This window comes from Phocoena phocoena, chromosome 19 (assembly GCF_963924675.1).
Source record: "Phocoena phocoena chromosome 19, mPhoPho1.1, whole genome shotgun sequence".
NCBI classification, from domain to species: Eukaryota; Metazoa; Chordata; class Mammalia; order Artiodactyla; family Phocoenidae; genus Phocoena; species Phocoena phocoena.
The window spans coordinates 26,598,720-26,618,683 of NC_089237.1; the positions used below are offsets into that span (position 1 = coordinate 26,598,720).

At 41.6% G+C, this 19,964-nt stretch overlaps 1 protein-coding gene across 2 annotated transcripts in view; it reads right to left on the reverse strand.

Moving 5' to 3' along the window:
- Nucleotides 1–19,964, reverse strand: part of AATF (apoptosis antagonizing transcription factor) — a 100,019-nt gene that overhangs the window by 30,866 nt on the left and 49,189 nt on the right. For both annotated transcript variants that reach the window (XM_065897581.1, XM_065897582.1), the window contains exons 9-10: nucleotides 4,611–4,678; nucleotides 2,300–2,380 (exon numbers count right to left, since the gene is read on the reverse strand). In XM_065897581.1, coding sequence (XP_065753653.1) covers nucleotides 2,300–2,380; nucleotides 4,611–4,678 — 149 coding nt within the window. The remainder of the gene's footprint in view (nucleotides 1–2,299; nucleotides 2,381–4,610; nucleotides 4,679–19,964) is intronic.

The window sequence follows — 19,964 nt, forward strand, 5'->3', positions numbered from 1 at the left end:
CTCAAGGGACACACAATTATAGCTACTTGCCCTAATAGTTTTAAAACTCATAAACATATGATAATGTAAAAAAGGCATTTTTGGCCACTCTCAGTTCTTTTGAAGAGCGTATATTTGCAACAGCAACGTCAACAGATAAACACAAGAAACCAAAGAAACTAACATTTTCGAATGCTTCCTACGTACCACACATATTCACCTTGTTTTAATCCTCAAACCAAATCTATAAAGTAGGGATTAGTATCTCCACTTATTAAATGAGAAAAGTGAGGCTCAGAGAATAAAGAGCAACCAAAATCATAGAGCCAGACAGAGCCAGTCTCCTGATCTGAAATCCTGGGCTCCTCCCTCTAGAGAACATTTAAAGCCTCACAAAGCTATTAAATTAATTAATTAGAAGTACAGTTGAGCTACAATATTATTAGTTTCAGGTGTACAACACAGTGATTCAATATTTTTATAGATTATACTCCATCTAAAGTTATTATAAAATAATGGCTATATTTCCTGTGCTGTATAATATATGCTTGCTCCTTATTTATTTTATATACAGTAGTTTGTGTCTCTTAGTCCCATACCCTTATCTCGCCCCTCCCTCCTTCCCTTTCCCCACTGGTAAGCACTGGTTTGTTCTCTGTATCTGTAAGCCTGTTTCTGTTGTGTTAGGTATATTCGTTTGTTTCATTTTTTAGATTCCACATGCAAGTGATAACATAGAGTATTTGTCTTTCTCAAAGCTATAATTTTAAAAGCACCGTACTGGAGAAAAGTCTAATCTCAAAATTAAAGAATAGGTATTTAATCAGCCTGGTCAATTACAAAGTACTAGTAATAACATTCTTCTTTAAATCCTTCCGGGGGTGGGGGTGGGGGGCTGTACAGAAGAGACAGGTACAAAAGAAGCATGTATGTGAGTAAGTAAATGAACGTTCCAGGAGGAGACTGATCCAGTCTTGGAATAATAACAGCAATAATAATGATAGGAATGATGGCAACAGACACGTATATAGTGCTTGCTGTGTCCCTGGCACTGTTCTAAAAGCTGTATATATACTTACTCATTTAAACCTCACAGCAACCCTACAAGTCTCGTCCTATTATCATCCCCATTCTACAGATGAAGAAACTGTAGTCTTGCTCGGAGTAACTACTAGAGTGTCATATTCCAGACTGTCAAAGCTGGGATTCAAACTCAGGCAGTCAGGCTCTTGAGACCATGCTCTTAACCAGTACACTGAAAACAAACTTGGAGAAGTGTGAAGACTTGGAAACTTCAACATATGAAAAAACATAAACAAACTATAACAATTTAACCTGAGATTTAAGAAAGTGACTTTCAGTCACAAGATGATGAAAAGCTACTTTGCACTTCTGCAAAGTTAAAGAAAAATAAGCATTTCCTGATGAATTTTGTTAAATACTAAAACAGGTTAATTGAAGTAGTGAAATCTGCTTCTCTGAAGATATTTTAAAATGAGACAGATCCACATTTGTCTAAAGGGAATTTAATGACAGGCAGGCTCTAATAAGGATGTGGGATTAGCTATCTGCCTAAAACTGTCCTAACACAATGAGTTTAACATTTTTTTTTCAGTGTGCACCTGAATTACAAGTAGTTTCTTTGACACTGAGGCCCTGTGAGAGTGATACTATGTAATATATAAAAATAGTTACAAGGAATCTAAGTCTGAAAGCATAGCAATGTCACTTCTACTCTTGTCCCATCTTTTGTCTCCAAACTTTTAAGACTCCTTCAAGGGCTCACAGGGTTGAGGGCTTTCCTACACTCAGAAATGTCTCTCTGTTCTCATACAAATTATATTCCTCATCTCATTTAAGCACAGTGTTAACATTCTCTGGAATCCTTCATTTTTACCTTTTTAGCACATTGCGTACATGTATGGCATCATGAAAACGGACCAATATAATTCTATGTCTAAACAAGACTCCAAAATACAATTTTTATATTGTTCTAAAGAAATCATTTTTTAAAACTAAGGCAATTTCAACGATCTTGTCTTATTTCCTTATAATTTCTCTTTCAGGGAAATGCAAATATCATTTAACCCATCCATTCACAACAGTAGAACAAGAAGTAACTGAAACTATCTTTCCATTACAGAGTAAAAAAAAACGAGAGGCTCAAAAAAAGCCTCAAACATTGCTTTAGTTATTTTTCTGCTCCTGAAAAACAAAATCATCAAAAGAAATAGAAAAATGATGTAATAGCCAACATGCAAAGAGAAGAGATAAGGATAACAACACACAAGATTAACATTTTTTCTAAAAAGTAACTCACCGAAGTTTCCTTCCTTTGCTCGCTTTCCTATCTACTTTCTTGTGGATTTTGCTTCTTAACTTCTGGATTGCAAGCCACTGCCTAGGAAATTCACAAGCGATGTTATGCATCATCACTAATGGAAATAGTTACATGTGTCGACAAATCGGAATTTTTCTCACTAACAACACTGCAGAAAGAAATCATCAACCTACATCAACTTCCTCAAGACAGTCTGGGGCCAAAGAGACTAATCAACGGAAGAGGATTTGTGCAATGGCTTAAAGAAACAAAAACAAAAACAAATGGCAGCTGGGAAATTCTACAGCAAATTTGGTTAACAATGCTCCTTAGTATTTGGAGTTACTGTGACAAGCACTAAATCTACCAGTCTGCAGGAAAACCCATCAAACTGAGTATAGCTGCTTGGGTTTGCTTTTACTGTTTTAGCTGCGCGGCCTGTTCTATGACTAATATTGCAGCTGCTGTTTGGTTTGAGCACGTGAATTCTTTAAATCTAATTTTCCCATTGTTAATGCCCAACTGCTTTTCCTTGTGCTTTCCACTTTTTGCTAAGTGTTAAGAATTATCCACTACTGATACTAGTTTTACAGTCATTTTATTTATTTAATTTTCATTTCAGCTATAATATTTCAGAATGTGTTGTTCAAAGGTAAGGGCTTTTTTCCCCCGCATTATAATCTCAATACCAAGAGCCCCAATATAATCTCAATACCACTGTCACACCTAAAAAAAGTTGACAATAATTCTTTACTATCAAATATTCACTCTAAATTTCCGAGGTCGTCTCAACTTTACAGTTAGTTTGCTTGAATCAGGATCCAAACAAGATTCATATATTCTGCAGTCATTTTATTTTACTTTTATTTCTTAACATCTTTATTGGAGTATAATTGCTTTACAATGAATGTTGTGTTAGTTTCTGCTGTATAACAAAGTGAATCAGCTATATGTATACATATATCCCCATATCCCCCCCTCTTGAGTCTCCCTCCCACCCTCCCTATCCCACCCCTCTGGGTGATCACAAAGCACCGAGTTGATCTCCCTGTGCTATGCAGCCGCTTCCCACTAGCTAGCTATTTTGCATTTGGTAGTCTGCAGCCGTTTTAGATTAAAAGAAATTAATTTTTCAAATAAAAGATACTGGGCTAAGAAAATCTTCATATATTGCTCGTATGAACAAATGTGGGGGGAAAAAAGGAAAAACAGCAGCAGTTACTCATCTTACCTGATTTACACAATGAAAATTTAACATCAAAAAAAAAAAAATCCAGGGAAATCCAATTACTGTAATCTTAATATAATCTTAATTACCATAATCTATTTTATTGTAAAGTCAGATAAATGCACAATATAATCATCACTTAAATGCAATTTGCTCTATCACATTAAATTTATGGTGAACAGCTCTCTATAGCATTCCAGAGATATACAAAATATCAACATCCTACCCTAAAATTCATGTTTTACTCACATAAAATTATTTCATCAACACAAATTTTTCATTGTGATCTCAAAATGCTGCTCTGCCCCAGAATCCCATTCTGATACTTGCAGCTTTTGTTTCCTTTCATGCTTTTGCAAATTATGGCTCATGGCTATTTAAATGTACACTATTCATTAGGTAGCACTCTCAACGTCCTTTTTATTTTCCAGCCACAGGATGAAGCATACACAAGGGCCTTCCTTCACTACTTTCCATTCTACCCTGACATCTGGGTAATGCCGCCACGTTCCATTTCTAATTGTGCCACAGCTTTCACTGAAGGGGTGGAGGTCTAAATTAGGGCACACTCTCCCAGAGCAAGGAACCTGTTGTGCACAGTGCCACGTCCTGACAGCTGAGAGCATGCATCTGGGTGGACGCTTTTTACCCACTGGTCAGAGATTCATACAGATAAAATCACAGCCCAGTCCAGAGAGCAAAGAGATTAAGAAGGACTTTGTGAAACAAACCCTAAAATAAACACCTATAGGCATTTTATAATCTCTTATTCAAACTGCACTTAAGGCAATGTAGGTAGGGTAAACAAGTTCCATCACTCTGTCTAGTTCTTGTTGTCTTGCTTAACTTTTTTTTTTAATTTGGCTGTGCGGCATGACTTGTGGGATCTCAGTTCCCTGACCAGGGACCGAACCCGGTCCACAGCGGTGAGAGCCCGGAATCCTAACCACTAGGCCACCAGGGAACTCTCAACTTTTATAATTTTAGGACCAATCGTTGCCTTGGAGGCTGAATTAAGGAGACTCAGAGGGAGAAACTATTATACAGGCTACTTGCATGAATAGAAAGCCATATCTAAATTACCTTCCCATGGCCACCTGATCATTGGGATCCAAGGAGCTCGTCTTCCGTTCTATGAGTTCTCGAAGGAGCTAGGGGAAAAAGGAAAGCAAGTGATTTATTTATCATCTCCCAGCACCAACTGACTTTAAAAGGGCACAGGAGGAATTCTGGATGGCATAGTGACAGCTCTAAACTACAATCAATAAGGGACAACTCAGTGGCAAGAGCATGACTGAATTCCCATTAACCCTTTCATATTTATATATCTTTAAAAAGAGCTATAAGCAATAGCTGAGAACAAAGTCCATTTGAAAGACTTATTGTACTGCAGTTCATTTCAAATGGATCAATGAGTATGCAACATTCCCTTCATTGTTTTTATGATTAGTTTGGTCCACCTCATCGATATCAGTGGAGAATCTATAAAAGGTCAGGTGGGAAGGGCTGGGTGGCAAAGAGGAACACGCATCAGCTTCTCACCAATAGGATAATGGTACATGGTTAACTTCTGACCTATAACCTCTGGCAGTCAGGAAGGTCTTCCTTAGGCAAAAAGCCTTTATTAGATATAACTAAAAGTGTGGACTTCACTCTCTTGCTTTCCACAGCTGGTACCCTAGCATGTTTACTAATAAATAACTTAACCATATATGACACCAACACATTCACAGCCACAACAACTTTAATAAGGAACCTAAAGAAAGTCATATGTGCATATTGGAAACAACACAGACAGCCAGTCTCTCAGCCCCACAATGAACTCCATGGGAACTCTAAATCACTCTCCTACTCTCTTCTTAATACTGGGTATCCCACCGCATGCAATCAAAGCCTAAATCTGTATCTTACACACAGACTGAATAATCTGCATTGGATCTTAAAGTCCCACGTGAGAAGAAGTAATGGATTTAAAAGTTAAACACTAAAGAAGGAGAATTTTAAATTACAATAATAAAACTAGATATCATCTCTCCTACACAAGTGCTATATACAGGGAAACAGCAACAGAGATTAAAATTCCAAAAATCTTCTGAGAGGGACTTCCCTGGTGGCACAGTGGTTAAGAATCCATCTGCCAATGCAGGGGACACGGGTTCAAGCCCGGGTCTGGGAAGATCCCACATGCCTCAGAGCAGCTAAGCCTGTGCGCCACAACTACTGAGCCTGCGCTCTAGATCCTGTGAGCCACAGCTACTGAGCCCTCGTGCCACAACTACTGAAGCCCACGCGTCTAGAGCCCACGCTCCACAAGAGAAGCCACCGCAATGAGAAGCCCGCGCACCGCAATGAAGAGGAGCTCCCCCTCGCCGCAACTAGAGAAAGCATGCGCACAGCAACAAAGACCCAACACAGCCAAAAATAAATTAATTAATTAAAAATCTTCTGAGAGAAATCCAAGGGAAGACACTAAAATAAACTCCTTCCTGCTTATCACCTGTCAATAACACAGGTTTGACTTTAAAACTTGTTTCTTCACAAAAATAAGTAAGTATTTTGTAGGTAAGGCATGGGAGCAATATAGATAGTTCATCAAGTTAAACAGCCAAAGTCTGTGGGAGGATAACGAAGGAGGGATAAATTCCTACGAAAGTAGTTCACTCTCTAATTGTCATTTGTTTATGTAAGTAGGCACTGGAAGAAGCACAACAAATTTGTAAAACTACTCATTTCCATATAGGACGAATCTTTATTGCAAAAGGGAAAAGGATATCTCAATCGCAAATAAAAAACCTCCTGTGATGTTTTCTCATTTGCTTATTTTAGACATTATTACTACAATGGCAATTACATTTAAAAATGCGGGGACCAGAGGCCTCTGGTTTATTATCACTAGAAAGCAGCAAGCTATTTCTCTGCCCTGTTTATCTGATTGACTCCCAACATCTTTCTGGCAGCCAATCTATCAGTTTATCTCCCCTACTTCATCACAGTCACTTCTGGCAGCTAAATACAAGACCCAAATCCAGTGTTACACAGACATACAACACAGGAACCCTATGTAACACCGCTACTCTGTAAACAGCTGCCCTTAAGGCTAAGCCAAAATGGGCTCTGGTTCCTAGTCAACATCCTGTCAAAAGCAAGGTTAGGGGAGGCAGGGGGCGGGCGGGGAGGGGAGAGGTTAACAAAAAGAATCTTTTTCTCTTTTAATAAAAAAGAAGAAGAGAAAACAAAATAAAAAAGAAGGAAAATAATGGGATCACTACATCTCATTGCCCTTACCTTGTTCCAGCCACATAAGAGATAACAGCCACAATTCCTGGTTTTCTTAATGATCTCTGATCCCTTGAGACTGGGGCCATCACGGCCACTGGGAAGGAGCGCTCAGGGAAGGCTGCCCCAGCACAACGTGGGAGGCTGGAAACAGGAGCCACATGACCGCAGTGGGTCTGTTACACTCGCAGTGGTCTCTGCAGTTCCAACACCAAGCTGGTGCAGCATTTACTCTCAAGCACCCTGTGTACTTTACATATTCTGGGTTGCATTTTCACTACCCAAGTGTCTCACGGCTATTCTTAGTCATTCATGGTTAGGAAGAGAGTTTTATTGGTCTATCTGGCTGAGTCTAGTTTATTCAGTCCAATGTTTCAGAAGACCCTGTTGTGTGCAAGGCAAGAATAAGAAAGTAGCAAGAAAATAAGTAAACAAATGCTTCTCATGGCTATTGCTATTTCCCACAGCTCTATCACTGGGCTTAAATTTAATTAGGAAAAATGCTTTCAAAAAAGTTGCCGAATAATGAAGTTGTAGGGATACTGCTGAAGAACTTAGCTTTGCTTCTCAGTTCAATTTTCAAAGCTTAACTTTATGACCAAACTTTTCCATTAAAATTCCGGTTTCTGTTAGTTACTGGAGTTTTTTATTTCAACAATAATGATACAATAGTCCTAATTTTCTATGTGATTTGGAAAATGGAGAGATATATGAAATATTTTTGTTCCAGTCTGTTATAACTCCTCCAGAGAGTCAATTCAGAAAGGCCTGATTGTTTCTCTAGTTCCAGGGGAAAATCACAGATGTAGCTGGGTTTCCAGGCCAGCCCACAAAAACCTATTTAACCCATAACAACATATGTGAGGAATGGCACCGACGGTACTATTCAGAATCGAATCAACGTTTATAATACTCTGCCTGGAAAAACGCACGCCAGAGTCAGTTAAAAATGGCAGTTTGAACACATTAGTCTATCTCTTCTCCCTTCTCAACTCCTCTAAAAGACAGTGGAGGGGAAAAAATTAATGTATTAACCCGCAAGAAAGAAAAGGGAGAGCTAATGAGAGTAGCTTTTCACAAAATTTTCAAAGACAGGAGATGAAGGAGTAAAAGGAAGTTATCACCCAAATGTCCAGAGGGAATAAAGGTGAGGGTGGAGCTAATGAGGCCCACAGAATCCCTGTGAGATGAGCTCTTGGCGGGCAGTTACCCTGAAAGGTGGAGAAGGGGGAGGGGGCAGAACCATGGGCCTTCTCCATTATCCCACACAACCAAGTGACTACCCCACAGGGAGAAAAGAAGCTTTATTCTCTGGAAAAACTGAGCCACAAAAGCTCCAAACTGAGAGATGTGAGGCACGGAAGGCTGAGATGGAGCATAAGGGAAACACTCAATGCTCAACTCTAGGACCTTCTGTCTCCTTCCCCCACCCTCTACACAGAACGCTAGCACCATGTGTAAAATTTCCTAGGCAGGAGAGGAGAGGAGCCTTTTCTGGAGAAACTGCATGGTCGTCCCGTCTCCCCGGAAAATAAGATTTCCAAGTTCTGACAACCAAGACATTAGTTCACAGCAAAATTATATATAAAGGAGCCAAAAAGCTCTGCCCATGTTCCAGAGATACTTTTGAATGCCTTACTCTGAAACACGAAGGGACAGTTAAGGATCACCAACATCTGAGGAAAGCCTCAGACACAGACCAAAACAAACAGAAAAAAAAGGGACTCAAGAAAGCAACGCAGAGAACAAACAAAACAAACGCACACAAAAAAAAAGAAGAAAAAGAAAAGAAAGAGAAAAGAACTCACGATGGATGACCTCAGAAGTGAGAGAAGACACATTTCCACAAGAACGGGATACTACGAGAAAAGAGTAAAACAAGAAATTAAATGCAAAACAGAAATGTTTAAAAATTTCAATAGAATAACTGGAAGATAAATGTACAAAAATCTCTTAGATATAAAACAAGAAGGCCCAAAGATGATATCCCCTTGATTATTTGTGAGAGAAGAAAAAAACTTAGAGGATAATCCAGAATGTCAAACACCTGCCTAACAAAGGCTGGGAGAAAATTATTAATGAAATAATTTTAGAAACTTCCCCGAATCGAAGGACAAGAATGAACCCACCACAACCTAGTGCAACCTAGTGCAATGAAGGAAAAAGGACCTTTTGTAAGATACATCATCATGAAATGTGGAACTCCAGAAGCAAAGAGAAGATCCTAAATGGTTAGAGGAAAAATAGGTCACATGTAAAGAGGGTGACCACATGGCCCCAGCTACCCTAGAGTCCTGGTTAATGCCTGCTGTCCTGCTATACTTTCAGGCTAGCACTTCAAGGGTCCCAGTTTTGACAATGAATTATAGTCAACCTAAATATTAAGGACTGTAAATCTAAATGGGATTAGACATCTCAATAGCAATGACAGATGCCAGAGGACAGCAGAGCAAGGCCTTCAAAATTCTGAGGAAAATAACTTTCAACCTCAAGTTCCATACACAGCCAAAATACTAACCAAGTATGAGAGTTACATAAAGCATTTCACATAGGCAAGGACTCAACAATTTACCTTCCACATGCTCTTTCGCAGGAAGATGTGCCTCAGTAAAACGAGAGCACACGGCAAGAAGGACGAAGACAGGAGATGTCAGAAAACAGGTCTACCTCAGGAGAGGAGGAGGCAAGTCCCAGGACTACAGATGGCACAGCCCCAGAGAGCCTGTTCCAGAAAGGAAGAGTCCAGGGAGCTCCAGGAGCGAGCGCTCCAGGAGAAAGGGGGAAAATGATAGGTTAAGTACATCTTTTAAAAGCGGGTATTATTCGCTCTAGGAAAAAACAAATTTGTAAGGAAATGTAATCATAGTACATCACTTGTGAACATTTATTTAATCATATATTGGAAACAATTGTTTTCACAAAACTGCGACAATAAGTACAACAGAAGAATGGAGAACTGAAGTATTGGGGGTGAGGAGGGAGCAGGGCCTCACTACCACAATGGGAAATCAAGAGAGGATTTGAAAAATGATGGACATCAATAAATCAACAGTCACATAAACACGTTATTTAAAACCATGCAAGTAGGACTTCCCTGGTGGCGCAGTGGTTAAGAGTCTGCCTGCCAGTGCAGGGGACACAGGTTCAAGCCCTGGTCCGGGAAGATCCCATGTGCCGCGGAGCAACTAAGCCCATGCGCCACAACTACTGAGCCTGCGCTCTAGAGCCCGCGAGCCACAACGACTGAGCCCGTATACCACAACTACTGAAGCCTGCACGCCTAGAGCCTGTGCTCCGCAACAAGAGAAGCCGCCACAATGAGAAGCCCGTGCACCGCAATGAAGAGTAGCCCCTGCTTGCCACAGCTAGAGAAAGCCCACGTGCAGCAACGAAGACCCAACACAGCCAAAAAATAAACAAATAAACTTATTTTTTTTTTAAAAATCTCTTATGGGGGCTTCCCTGGTGGCGCAGTGGTTGAGAGTCCGCCTGCCGATGCAGGGGACACGGGTTCGTGCCCCGGTCTGGGAAGATCCCACATGCCGCGGAGCGTCTGGGCCCGTGAGCCATGGCCGCTGAGCCTGCGCGTCCGGAGCCTGTGCTCCACAACGGGAGAGGCCACAGCAGTGAGAGGCCTGCGTACCGCAAAAGAAAAAAATCTCTTATATTTTTCTGTTCCATAAAATAAAACATGAAAACATACTAGAAATAATACAAATAACATTTATTTTGATTTGCTGCAGATAATGCCAAACAACTGTTTATAACTTTATTGAGCTATAATTCACTTACCATACAATTCACCCATTCAGAGTGTATATAATTCAGCACTTCCTAGTAAATTCAGAACTGTGCAATCATATTTAATTTTAGAACACTTTCATCCCACCTAAAAGAAATCCCATACTAGCTGTCATCCCCAGTATCCACCAGCCACATACCCCCAGTAGCCCTAAGCAACCACTAATCCTTCTGTCTTTATAGACATGCCCATTCTGGACATCTCAAATAAAGAGGATCATATAATATATGGCCTTTTATGACTGGCTTATTTCACTTAACAGATTTTCAAGCTTTATTCACATTGTAGCATATGTTGGTACTTCCTTCCTTTTTATGGCTGAGAAACATTCCTTCGTGGATGCCGTGGCATCGTCCATCGCTGCATGGAGCCACAGATGCAGAAAACAAGCTTACGGTCACGATAAGCGGGGGGTGGGGGATAAACTGGGAGACTGGGAATGACACATACGCACTACTATATATAAAGCAGATAACTAATAAGGACCAACTGTATAGCACAGGGAACTCTACTCAATACTCTGTAATGGCCTATATGGGAAAAGAATCTAAAAAAAGAGTGGATAGATGTATATGTATTGACTGAATCACTTTGCTGTACACCTGAAAATAATAAAACATTGTAAATCAACTATACTGGGCTTCCCTGGTGGCGCAGTGGTTGAGAGTCCGCCTGCCGATGCAGGGGACACGGGTTCGTGCCCTGGTCCGGGAGGATCCCACATGCCGCGGAGCGGCTGCGTCCGTGAGCCGTGGCCGCTGGGCCTCCGCGTCCGGAGCCTGTGCTCCGCAACGGGAGAGGCCACAACAGTGAGAGGCCCGCATACCGCAAAAAAGAAAAAAAAAAAAAAAAAAAAAAAAATCAACTATACTCCAATAAAAATTCTTTAAAATTTCATATGTTTGCAATAAAATTGATCATACTGAGTATTTTTGTATGATGTACATAAAAAAAATAGTCCTTTGTATGTATATACGACATTTTGTTTAGCCATTCACCATTGAGGGACATTTGGGTTACTTCCACTTTATGGCTATTATGAATAATGCTGCTATGAACATTCACGTACTACTCTTTGCGCGGACATATGCTTCCATCTCTCTTGGGTTTATACCTAAGAGGAGAATTGCTAGGTCACTGCAGTTAACTCTACGTTTAACATTTTGAGGAACTGCCAGACTGTCTTCCAAAAATGCTGCATCACTTTACCTTCCCACTACCAGCATATGAGGGGTCCAACTTCTCCACATCCTTGTCAGCACTTGCTATTACCTGTCTTTTTCATTACAGCCACCCTAGTGGGTGTAAAGTATTATCTCATTGTGGTTTTGATCTGCATTTCCCTGATGGCAAATGAAGTTAATCATCATTCTGTGCTTACTGGGCACTTGCATATCTTCTTTGGAGAAATGTCTATTCAGATGCTTTGCCCATTCTTTAATTAGGTTGTCTTTTTATGATTGAGTTTTAAGAGTTCTTTATATACTCTGGATACCAGTCCCTTATTAACACCCATTCTGTGGACTGTCATCAAAGTTTTTAACTTTGATGTGGTCCAATTTTTTCTTTTGTCATTGGTGTATTTGGTATTGTATCTAAGAAGCCACTGCCTAACCCAAGGTCATGAAGATTTACTCCCATGTTTTCTTCTAAGAGCTTTATAATTTTAGTTCTTATATTTAGATCTAGGATACAGTTTGAGTTAACTTTTATGTGTGGTATGAGGTTGGGGTCCAACTTCATTCTATTGCATGTGGATATCCAAAATGCACCACTTGTTCAAAGACTATTCTTTGTTTTTTTAAAACAGCTTTATTTTTTTTTATAGATTTACTTTTATTTGAATACATTGTTTTTTGTGCTTTTTTTTTGGTCTGCGTTGGGTCTTCGTCGCTGTACATGGGCTTTCTCTAGTTGCGGCGAGCAGGGGCTACTCTTCAGTGTGGTGCGTGGGCTTCTCATTGCAGTGGCTTCTCTTGTTGCGGAGCATGGGCTCTAGAGCGCAGGCTCAGGAGCTGTGGCGCACGGGCTTAGCAGCTCTGCAGCACGTGGGATCTGCCCAGATCAGGGATGGAACCCATGTCCCCTGCATTGGCAGGCGGATTCTTAACTACTGCGCCACCAGGGAAGTCCCTTCAAAGACTATTCTTTTCCCCATTGAATTGTTTTGGCACCCTTATCAAAAATCCAAGTAATTTTTAAAGCATTTGGTTTTATAGCCTCATATTCCCTGGCTTTCTGAATTTGTAACCCACAGTTACTGACTCCTACCTCTCAGGTTTCCATGGTTCATAGCCACAGATGCTTGAGATGGAAAAAAGGTTGGGGCAGCCCTGTATGTAACTTACTTAGCCTCGTCGAGTCAGGATTTTTCAAACTCCCTCCCCAATACATAGAGAGCACATGAAAGAAGTGCAGTCAACCCCTCTTACATGTGTTTCAGCCCCTCCCTTACTGATAGATATAAAAAGTGGATTCATAAGGCTTAGGTTTACTCTCCCTTCAGCTTCCTCTCTAGCTCCCACAAGAATTCTTAGTGAAGAAATATTTCTGCTCTAACTCCTGCTTTACTACCCGTTTTTTTTTTAGTTCTCAGATCTCCAGTCTTTCAAATTATACCCAAAAGGAGTCATCTGCAATTTTCATACTATATTTGAAGCATACAAAAGATAAATCCACATATACTATATTGTCCACACCTATAGTATAAAATCGCCACAAGATGACCCACTGCCCGTAAGTAACTATTTTTTTCTCTGTCCCCTTTGCACATTGCCCACTCACTCCTCAACCAACTCTGCACCACCCAACAGTTCTGGCTCCATTATTCTACTGAAACACCTCAGGCCCAGGTCTCAAGATGCCCGTGTCTAATGAACATGTCATGACTCATCCTTCTAGACTTCTTGAAGCAGCAAGTGACGCTGGACATTCTCACCTTCCTGAAACACCCTTTTCTCGGCATCTTTGAGGCACCTCCTTCATTTTACGCCATATTCAGCCAGCTCCTCTACCCAAACATTAAATGCTAACATCCCTCAAGACTCAGTTCCAAGTTTTCTTTTTTCAAAAAAATTTATTTATTTATTTATTTTTGGCCGTGCTGGGTCTTCATTGCTCTGCGCAGGCTTTCTCTGGTTGCAGTGAGCAGGGCCTACTCTTCGTTGTGGTACGCGGGCTTCTCATTGCGGTGGCCTCTCTTGTTGTGAAGCACAGGCTAGGCTTCAGTAGCTGTCGCACGCAGGCTCCGTAATTGTGGCTCACAGGCTCCGTTGCTCCGCAGCATGTGTGATCCTCCCGGACCAGGGCTTGAACCTGTGTCCCCTGCATTGGCAGGTGGATTCCTAACCACTGTGCCACCAAGGAAGTCCCAAGCTTTCTTTTCTTCTCACTCCATATGCTCCCCGCCAAGAATTTCATTCTATTTTCAAGGCTTCAATGACCTAAGAGTTATCCCTGGAATTCCTTTTCCCTTACACTCAATATCTAATCTATCTCCGAGACTTATATACGTGATCCACCAATTCATGAACCTGTCCATTTTTCTCTGTCTCCATTGCCTGTACCCTAGTATAGGCTGTTATCATCTTCATTCGCTCCATAAACATTTAGCACACTGGGGAAGCAATGAAGAATGAAACAGACGTGCTCTCACCTGAGTTAGTGTAGTGGGCTCCTGGCATCTGCACCTGCCCCTCCTTCATTTTGTTCTGCTCCGTACAGTCAGAGTAATGTTTTCAAAATGCACGTACGCCAGAGTATACAATTCTTATTGCAGCCTAAAGGCCCCTTTACCTACCTCTCCAGCCTAACCTTCCACCTCGGTGCTCTAGTCCCACCAGCACTCCTTTTGTACCTGAAATGCTCCCAGGCTCGCTCCCACCATGCAGCCCTTTTTTTGGACCTGCAACTGCTTGGAACATGCTTCCCTAGCCATTAACTGGCTTACATCCCACCTTCTCTCCTCATTTGCTAAATCTCAGCTCAACCACCTTTTCCTCAGGAAAGCCTATCTTAACTGCACCCCTCTATACACATATTCACATGATGTCCTTGCTGTACTTAATTTACATTTTACTAGCGGATTACATGCCTATTGTCTGTGTCCTCCACTGGCCGACTGTCTACCTCACAGAGAGCAGAGAATGTATCTGACTGTGCTCACCACTCTATCCTGTCCACTGGCCATAGAAGGAGCTCAATAAATATACATACACAGAGGGGGAAAAATTGCTTCTGGCAGAAAATACCAATTTTTTGTTTATTTACCACACACACACACACACACACACACACACACACACACACACACACTCCTTTTGTTTTTAAACAAAAGAAATACCCTGCCTCTAATCCAGAGCACCACTACCTACCCAAGCAACTGAGGAACCTCCTTGTTTTTATCACTACCGATTACCAGCACCTCCTCCTCCTGAAACAATATTCTCCTTCTCTCACATCTCACACAGGGCCTAGAGAACTGGGTGGTTTAAGTGGGTAGGAATTACCCTTTTTTTTAACCATTCCAAAAGTACCTGAATTAAAAAAAACAAAAACAAAAAACTATTTAATCCAAATGAATGGAAAGATCTTAAACACCTCTCATTATTTTACTGTTAAAATGATGTAGATCTAGCCTCCCTCTTGGGTCTCATTTCCCAAAGGAAAAACTTGGTTCTTCTCGGGAAGAGAAGAGAGGAAACAGATCTTTTGTGCTTCCTCTAACCACTCCCCCACACCCTGACCCCTTCCTGTAGTATCAAGTTGGTTTTTTACTACAAGAAAGGTGTCTTGACATCTTTATAATAAAGATCTGAATTAATTTCAGTATAGTGTTTTCTATTTAAATATCTTTTATCTATGAAATAGGTTTGTCAAATCTCAGTTGCAGGTTTCCATCTCCCATTTTCTAAGATCTCATGCTTCCGGATATGAGCTTTCAATTCCGTGAGTGAGTGCGCCCCATGGTTCAATGTAACTGTAAACATTTGCCAATGAGTCCGTAAAACGCCAGGGCTTTGGAGTCTGACACATCTGGGTTCTGAATTCCAGCTATGCCCGTTACTAGCTGCGTAGTTTGGGACAAGTTATATGACCTCTCTGAGTGACACTCAGTTTCCTCATAATAACTGTACCTCAACAAAGTTGATTTGTGATTTTAAAAGATGATAAAAGTAAAGCACTTAGCAAAATTAAGTATTTCAATAAAGAGAAATACTGTCAACATCAGATAATCACAAAATGCAATTTGGGACAAAAAAATTCAACACCTTCCAGAGCCGAATCACGACAGCTGCTAACAACAACAATGAACAAGTACAGTAATTCAATGTTCCTTTCTACTGGTTGTCAACAGTGGATAACAAATAAGATATGAAATGAAGGAAAAGCAGAATGGAAGGAAGAAAATGTAAAAAGCACAGAAGATTCACAAAAAATAGTGAGTCAATACTTGCAAAGTAGGCTATTACTTGCAGAGTTTTCCCAGACTACGCCATGCTAAACTGGGGCAAAAGCGATGCTCTCCCTTATCATTTATTCTATTAGGACAACTAACTGCTCTTCCCTTTCCATGACCTGTGACCACACCCCCACCCCTGCTCCCACAATCCCCTCCTCCTCAGCCTGCCCCTCAACCTCACCCTCCAGATCACCCTCTCTCTCCTTTTGCAAGGGCCTGGATCAAACGCCATCTCCTCCCGGCAGCCTTCTCTAATTCTCCCAGACTGTTATTAATATCTCCCTCTCCTGAATTCTTTATCACTCCCTGGCCAAGCACTCTGGTTGTCTATGTTCATGTCGTCTCCCTTGCTTGGCTGTAAGCGTCTTGTAAGCAGGGTACGCTCTCACTCAAATTCTCTCCTCCCACAGAACTCTGTGCACGGCCTTGTACACAGTGACTATTCAATGATATTTCTAAAAGGAAAGAGTTGAGTTCTAGATATTGTGATCAAAGATGAAAAGCACCCAACTTCTGCAGTGGCAAGTACAATATTTACCAGAATAATAACACAGGGAAGAATGGAGGGAAATCAGGGTGTATGAATAAAACCCAAGTGCACCTTACTACTGAAGTTACAGATAACCCACCTTTGCTTACTAAAATCAGAAAATGTACAGCTAGAGGCTACCACTGAAAAAGTCAGCCTAACTCCGCCTCACTGTCCTTGTTCTCTAAGGATTTGATTAGGCCTGTGATTTGGAAGGGATGATAAATCCATTCACTGAATAAAGTCACACTGTTTTCTCAGCACAGTTCTAAAATATTTCAAAGGCCATGATATTTCACTTGGCTTGACCATTTGGGTTAAAATTTATTAGTCGAAACAGAAAACTTTCTCAACAGACCCCATACGTTCCATTAGGTGTGATATATAGTGTCTCCCAATGTCTAATTATTAACTAGAAGTGTAAGTAAATCACTATCAGTATTAGGCTCTAATGTGTGAAGACAGAGTGAGAATTAGGCAATTCGACTGCTAAAGAACTTCTTTTTGCCAATTTGCTTTTCCTTTCTTTTTCCTACACATAGAAAGAATTGTACAAGGGCTAAGTGACTGCATTAAGCCACTCTTCCTAATCTATACCAAAAGTAACAATGTGGGGCTTCCCTGATGGCGCAGTGGCTGAGAGTCTGCCTGCTAATGCAGGGGACACGGGTTCGAGCCCTGGTCTGGGAGGATCCCACATGCCGCGGAGCAACTAGGCCCGTAAGCCACAACTACTGAGCCTGAGCATCTGGAGCTTGTGCTCTGCAACAAGAGAGGCCATGACAGCGAGAGGCCCGTGCACCGCGATGAAGAGTGGCCCCCGCTCGCCGCAACTAGAGAAAGCCCTCGCACAGCAACGAAGACACAACGCAGCCAAAAATAAATAAATAAATAATTTAAAAAAAAAAAAAAAAAAACCCAGCTTTAAAAAAAAAAAGTAACAATGTGCCAGGAGTGCTATTGTTTAGAACTTCCAACAGCCCCCATTTCCAGTATTCTGTCCCTTGGTCACCAGGCAGATGTCCTGGTGTGTGTATATATATATTTATTCTATCTATAAAAAAGGTGAGGAGAGGGCTTATATATCCTTTGGGACACCAGCTCAATCACTGACTATTTCTGGGCATTCTTTGGCAATGATTCTTCTAATGACACCATACAGTATATCGTTTGTATCGAAAGAATAAAGAGGGAGTCATTCAGAACTAGAGAAGATCTTACTAAAAAGGATTCACAAGTAAGAAACCAAAAGGGCAGTACTAACTTGTATTCTGTAATTATGTCCTTTAAGGATTAAAAGCCCAGCTGAAACAAACCTCAACCTCTCTTTCCGGGATTCAGACTCCAATAATTCTTCAGCCCCACCAGGATCGATAACCCATTGATCCTGCCACCTTTTCAGCAAGCCTCCTCCTCTCCTCACATGCTCCCTTCTCTCCTTACTCAGGTGCACATGATTCCACAGTCCATCAGGATAGTCACTCCTGGTCAACATCCTCGACTCCCCTGCACGCTGTCCCTTTGTCATACAGATTCACAATCCCTTGAGGATTGATGTGTCTTGGAATCCAGAACATTTTCGATTTGGGGGAAGGTGATACAGTGTATATACCATAAACGTCCCAGTGAAGCCTGGGGCAGCAACCCGAAGTCAAACACATTAATATACTTATGCATGGAGCTTCCCTGGTGGCGCAGTGGTTGAGAGTCTGCCTGCCGATGCAGGGGACACGGGTTCGTGCCCCGGTCCGGGAAGATCCCACATGCCGCGGAGCGGCTGGGCCCGTGAGCCATGGCCGCTGAGCCTGCGCGTCCGGAGCCTGTGCTCTGCAGCGGGATAGGCCACAACAGTGAGAGCCATGCGTACGGCAAAAAACAAAAACAAAAACAAACAAAAAAGAAAATAATTAAAGACAACACAGTCCATGGGGGGAAAAAAACCTAGTATAACCAAAGCTGAGTTCCAGATTTCTCCTCCAAACTAGCTTCTCTCACTGTTTTTCCCCATCTCAGTAAACAGCAACTTCATCCATCCAATTGCTCAGACCAAAAACCTTAAAGTCCTGGACACCTCTTTCCACACTCCACACACAATCCATCAACCAATCCTGTCAGTTCAACTTTCAGCATAAATTCAGAGTCCAACCACTTCTCAGCAGTCCCTCCAAAGCATCCTAGTTCCAGCTACCACCATCCCTTACCCAGACTATCATGAGGGTCTCCTATTTCCTGTTTGCCACCCTGCCTCCTTAGAGTTTATTCTCAACACAGTCCTCAGAGTGATTCTTTATTAGTCCAATCTTGTCGCTCCTCTGTTCAAAACCCTCTAGTGGCTTCCCATCTCAATCACAGTGAAAGCCAACACCTTACAGTGGCCTACAAGGTCCTTCAGGACCTGGCCTCCCATTACCTCTCTGACTTCCTCTCCTATCCCACTCTTTCTTACCTACTCACCCCAGTGGCACTGGCCTCCCCGATTTTCCTGGAACATGCTAGCCTCTGCAATGTCTCAGAGACTTGGCACTTGCCATTCCCTTTGTCCCCAACGCTCTTCCCCCCAATACCTACATGGTTCTGTTGCTCGCTGCCCTCCCGGCTCTGCTCAAATATCACCTTATCCCCGGACCACCCTATGTGAAAACAGTAACCATCCCATCCCTACCCTAGACCCCCTTCTTTCATCGTTTTCCACTGCAGGGTCACACTATCATCCTGTCTTTAAGCTAGAATGAATGCTCATGAGGGCAGGACTTGGCTTTGTTCCAGCCCCTAAAAGAGCTCCAAGAGACCTTTCTGTGATGCTGGGAATGCTCCGTGTTTGCACTGCCCACTACGGTAGCCACTAGCACATGTGGCTGCAGCACCTGAAATGTGGCTAGCATGACTGACAAACTGCATTTTCAACTTTACTTTAATTAATTAACTACAATTTAAGTAGCTACACGTGGCTAGCGGCTACTGCATTAGGCTGCACAGCCTAGAACAACAGTTACTCAATAAATATACATACAGTAGGTACTCACATATTTGCTGAATCAATTAATGGAAGAAAGAAATCTGAAGGCTTTTCTTCTCCTTAATTTTTTATTACAGAAAACTTCAAAACTACACAAAAGTTGGCTACAGCAAAATGAACCCTCAAATACCCATCACCAACCTGAATATGCTCTTTTTTTTTTTTTCCTTTTTTGGTGGGGGAAGAAGGAAGGATTTATTATTACTTGCAGCAAGTAAGGAGAAGACCAGGGATCTTTCCCAAAGCAGTGTCTCCCTGAATGCTCTTCTTCTTCTTCTTTTTTAATATTTATTTATTTATTTTGGCTGTGCCAGGCCTCAGTTGCGGTGTGCGGACTGCTTAGTTGCGGACTG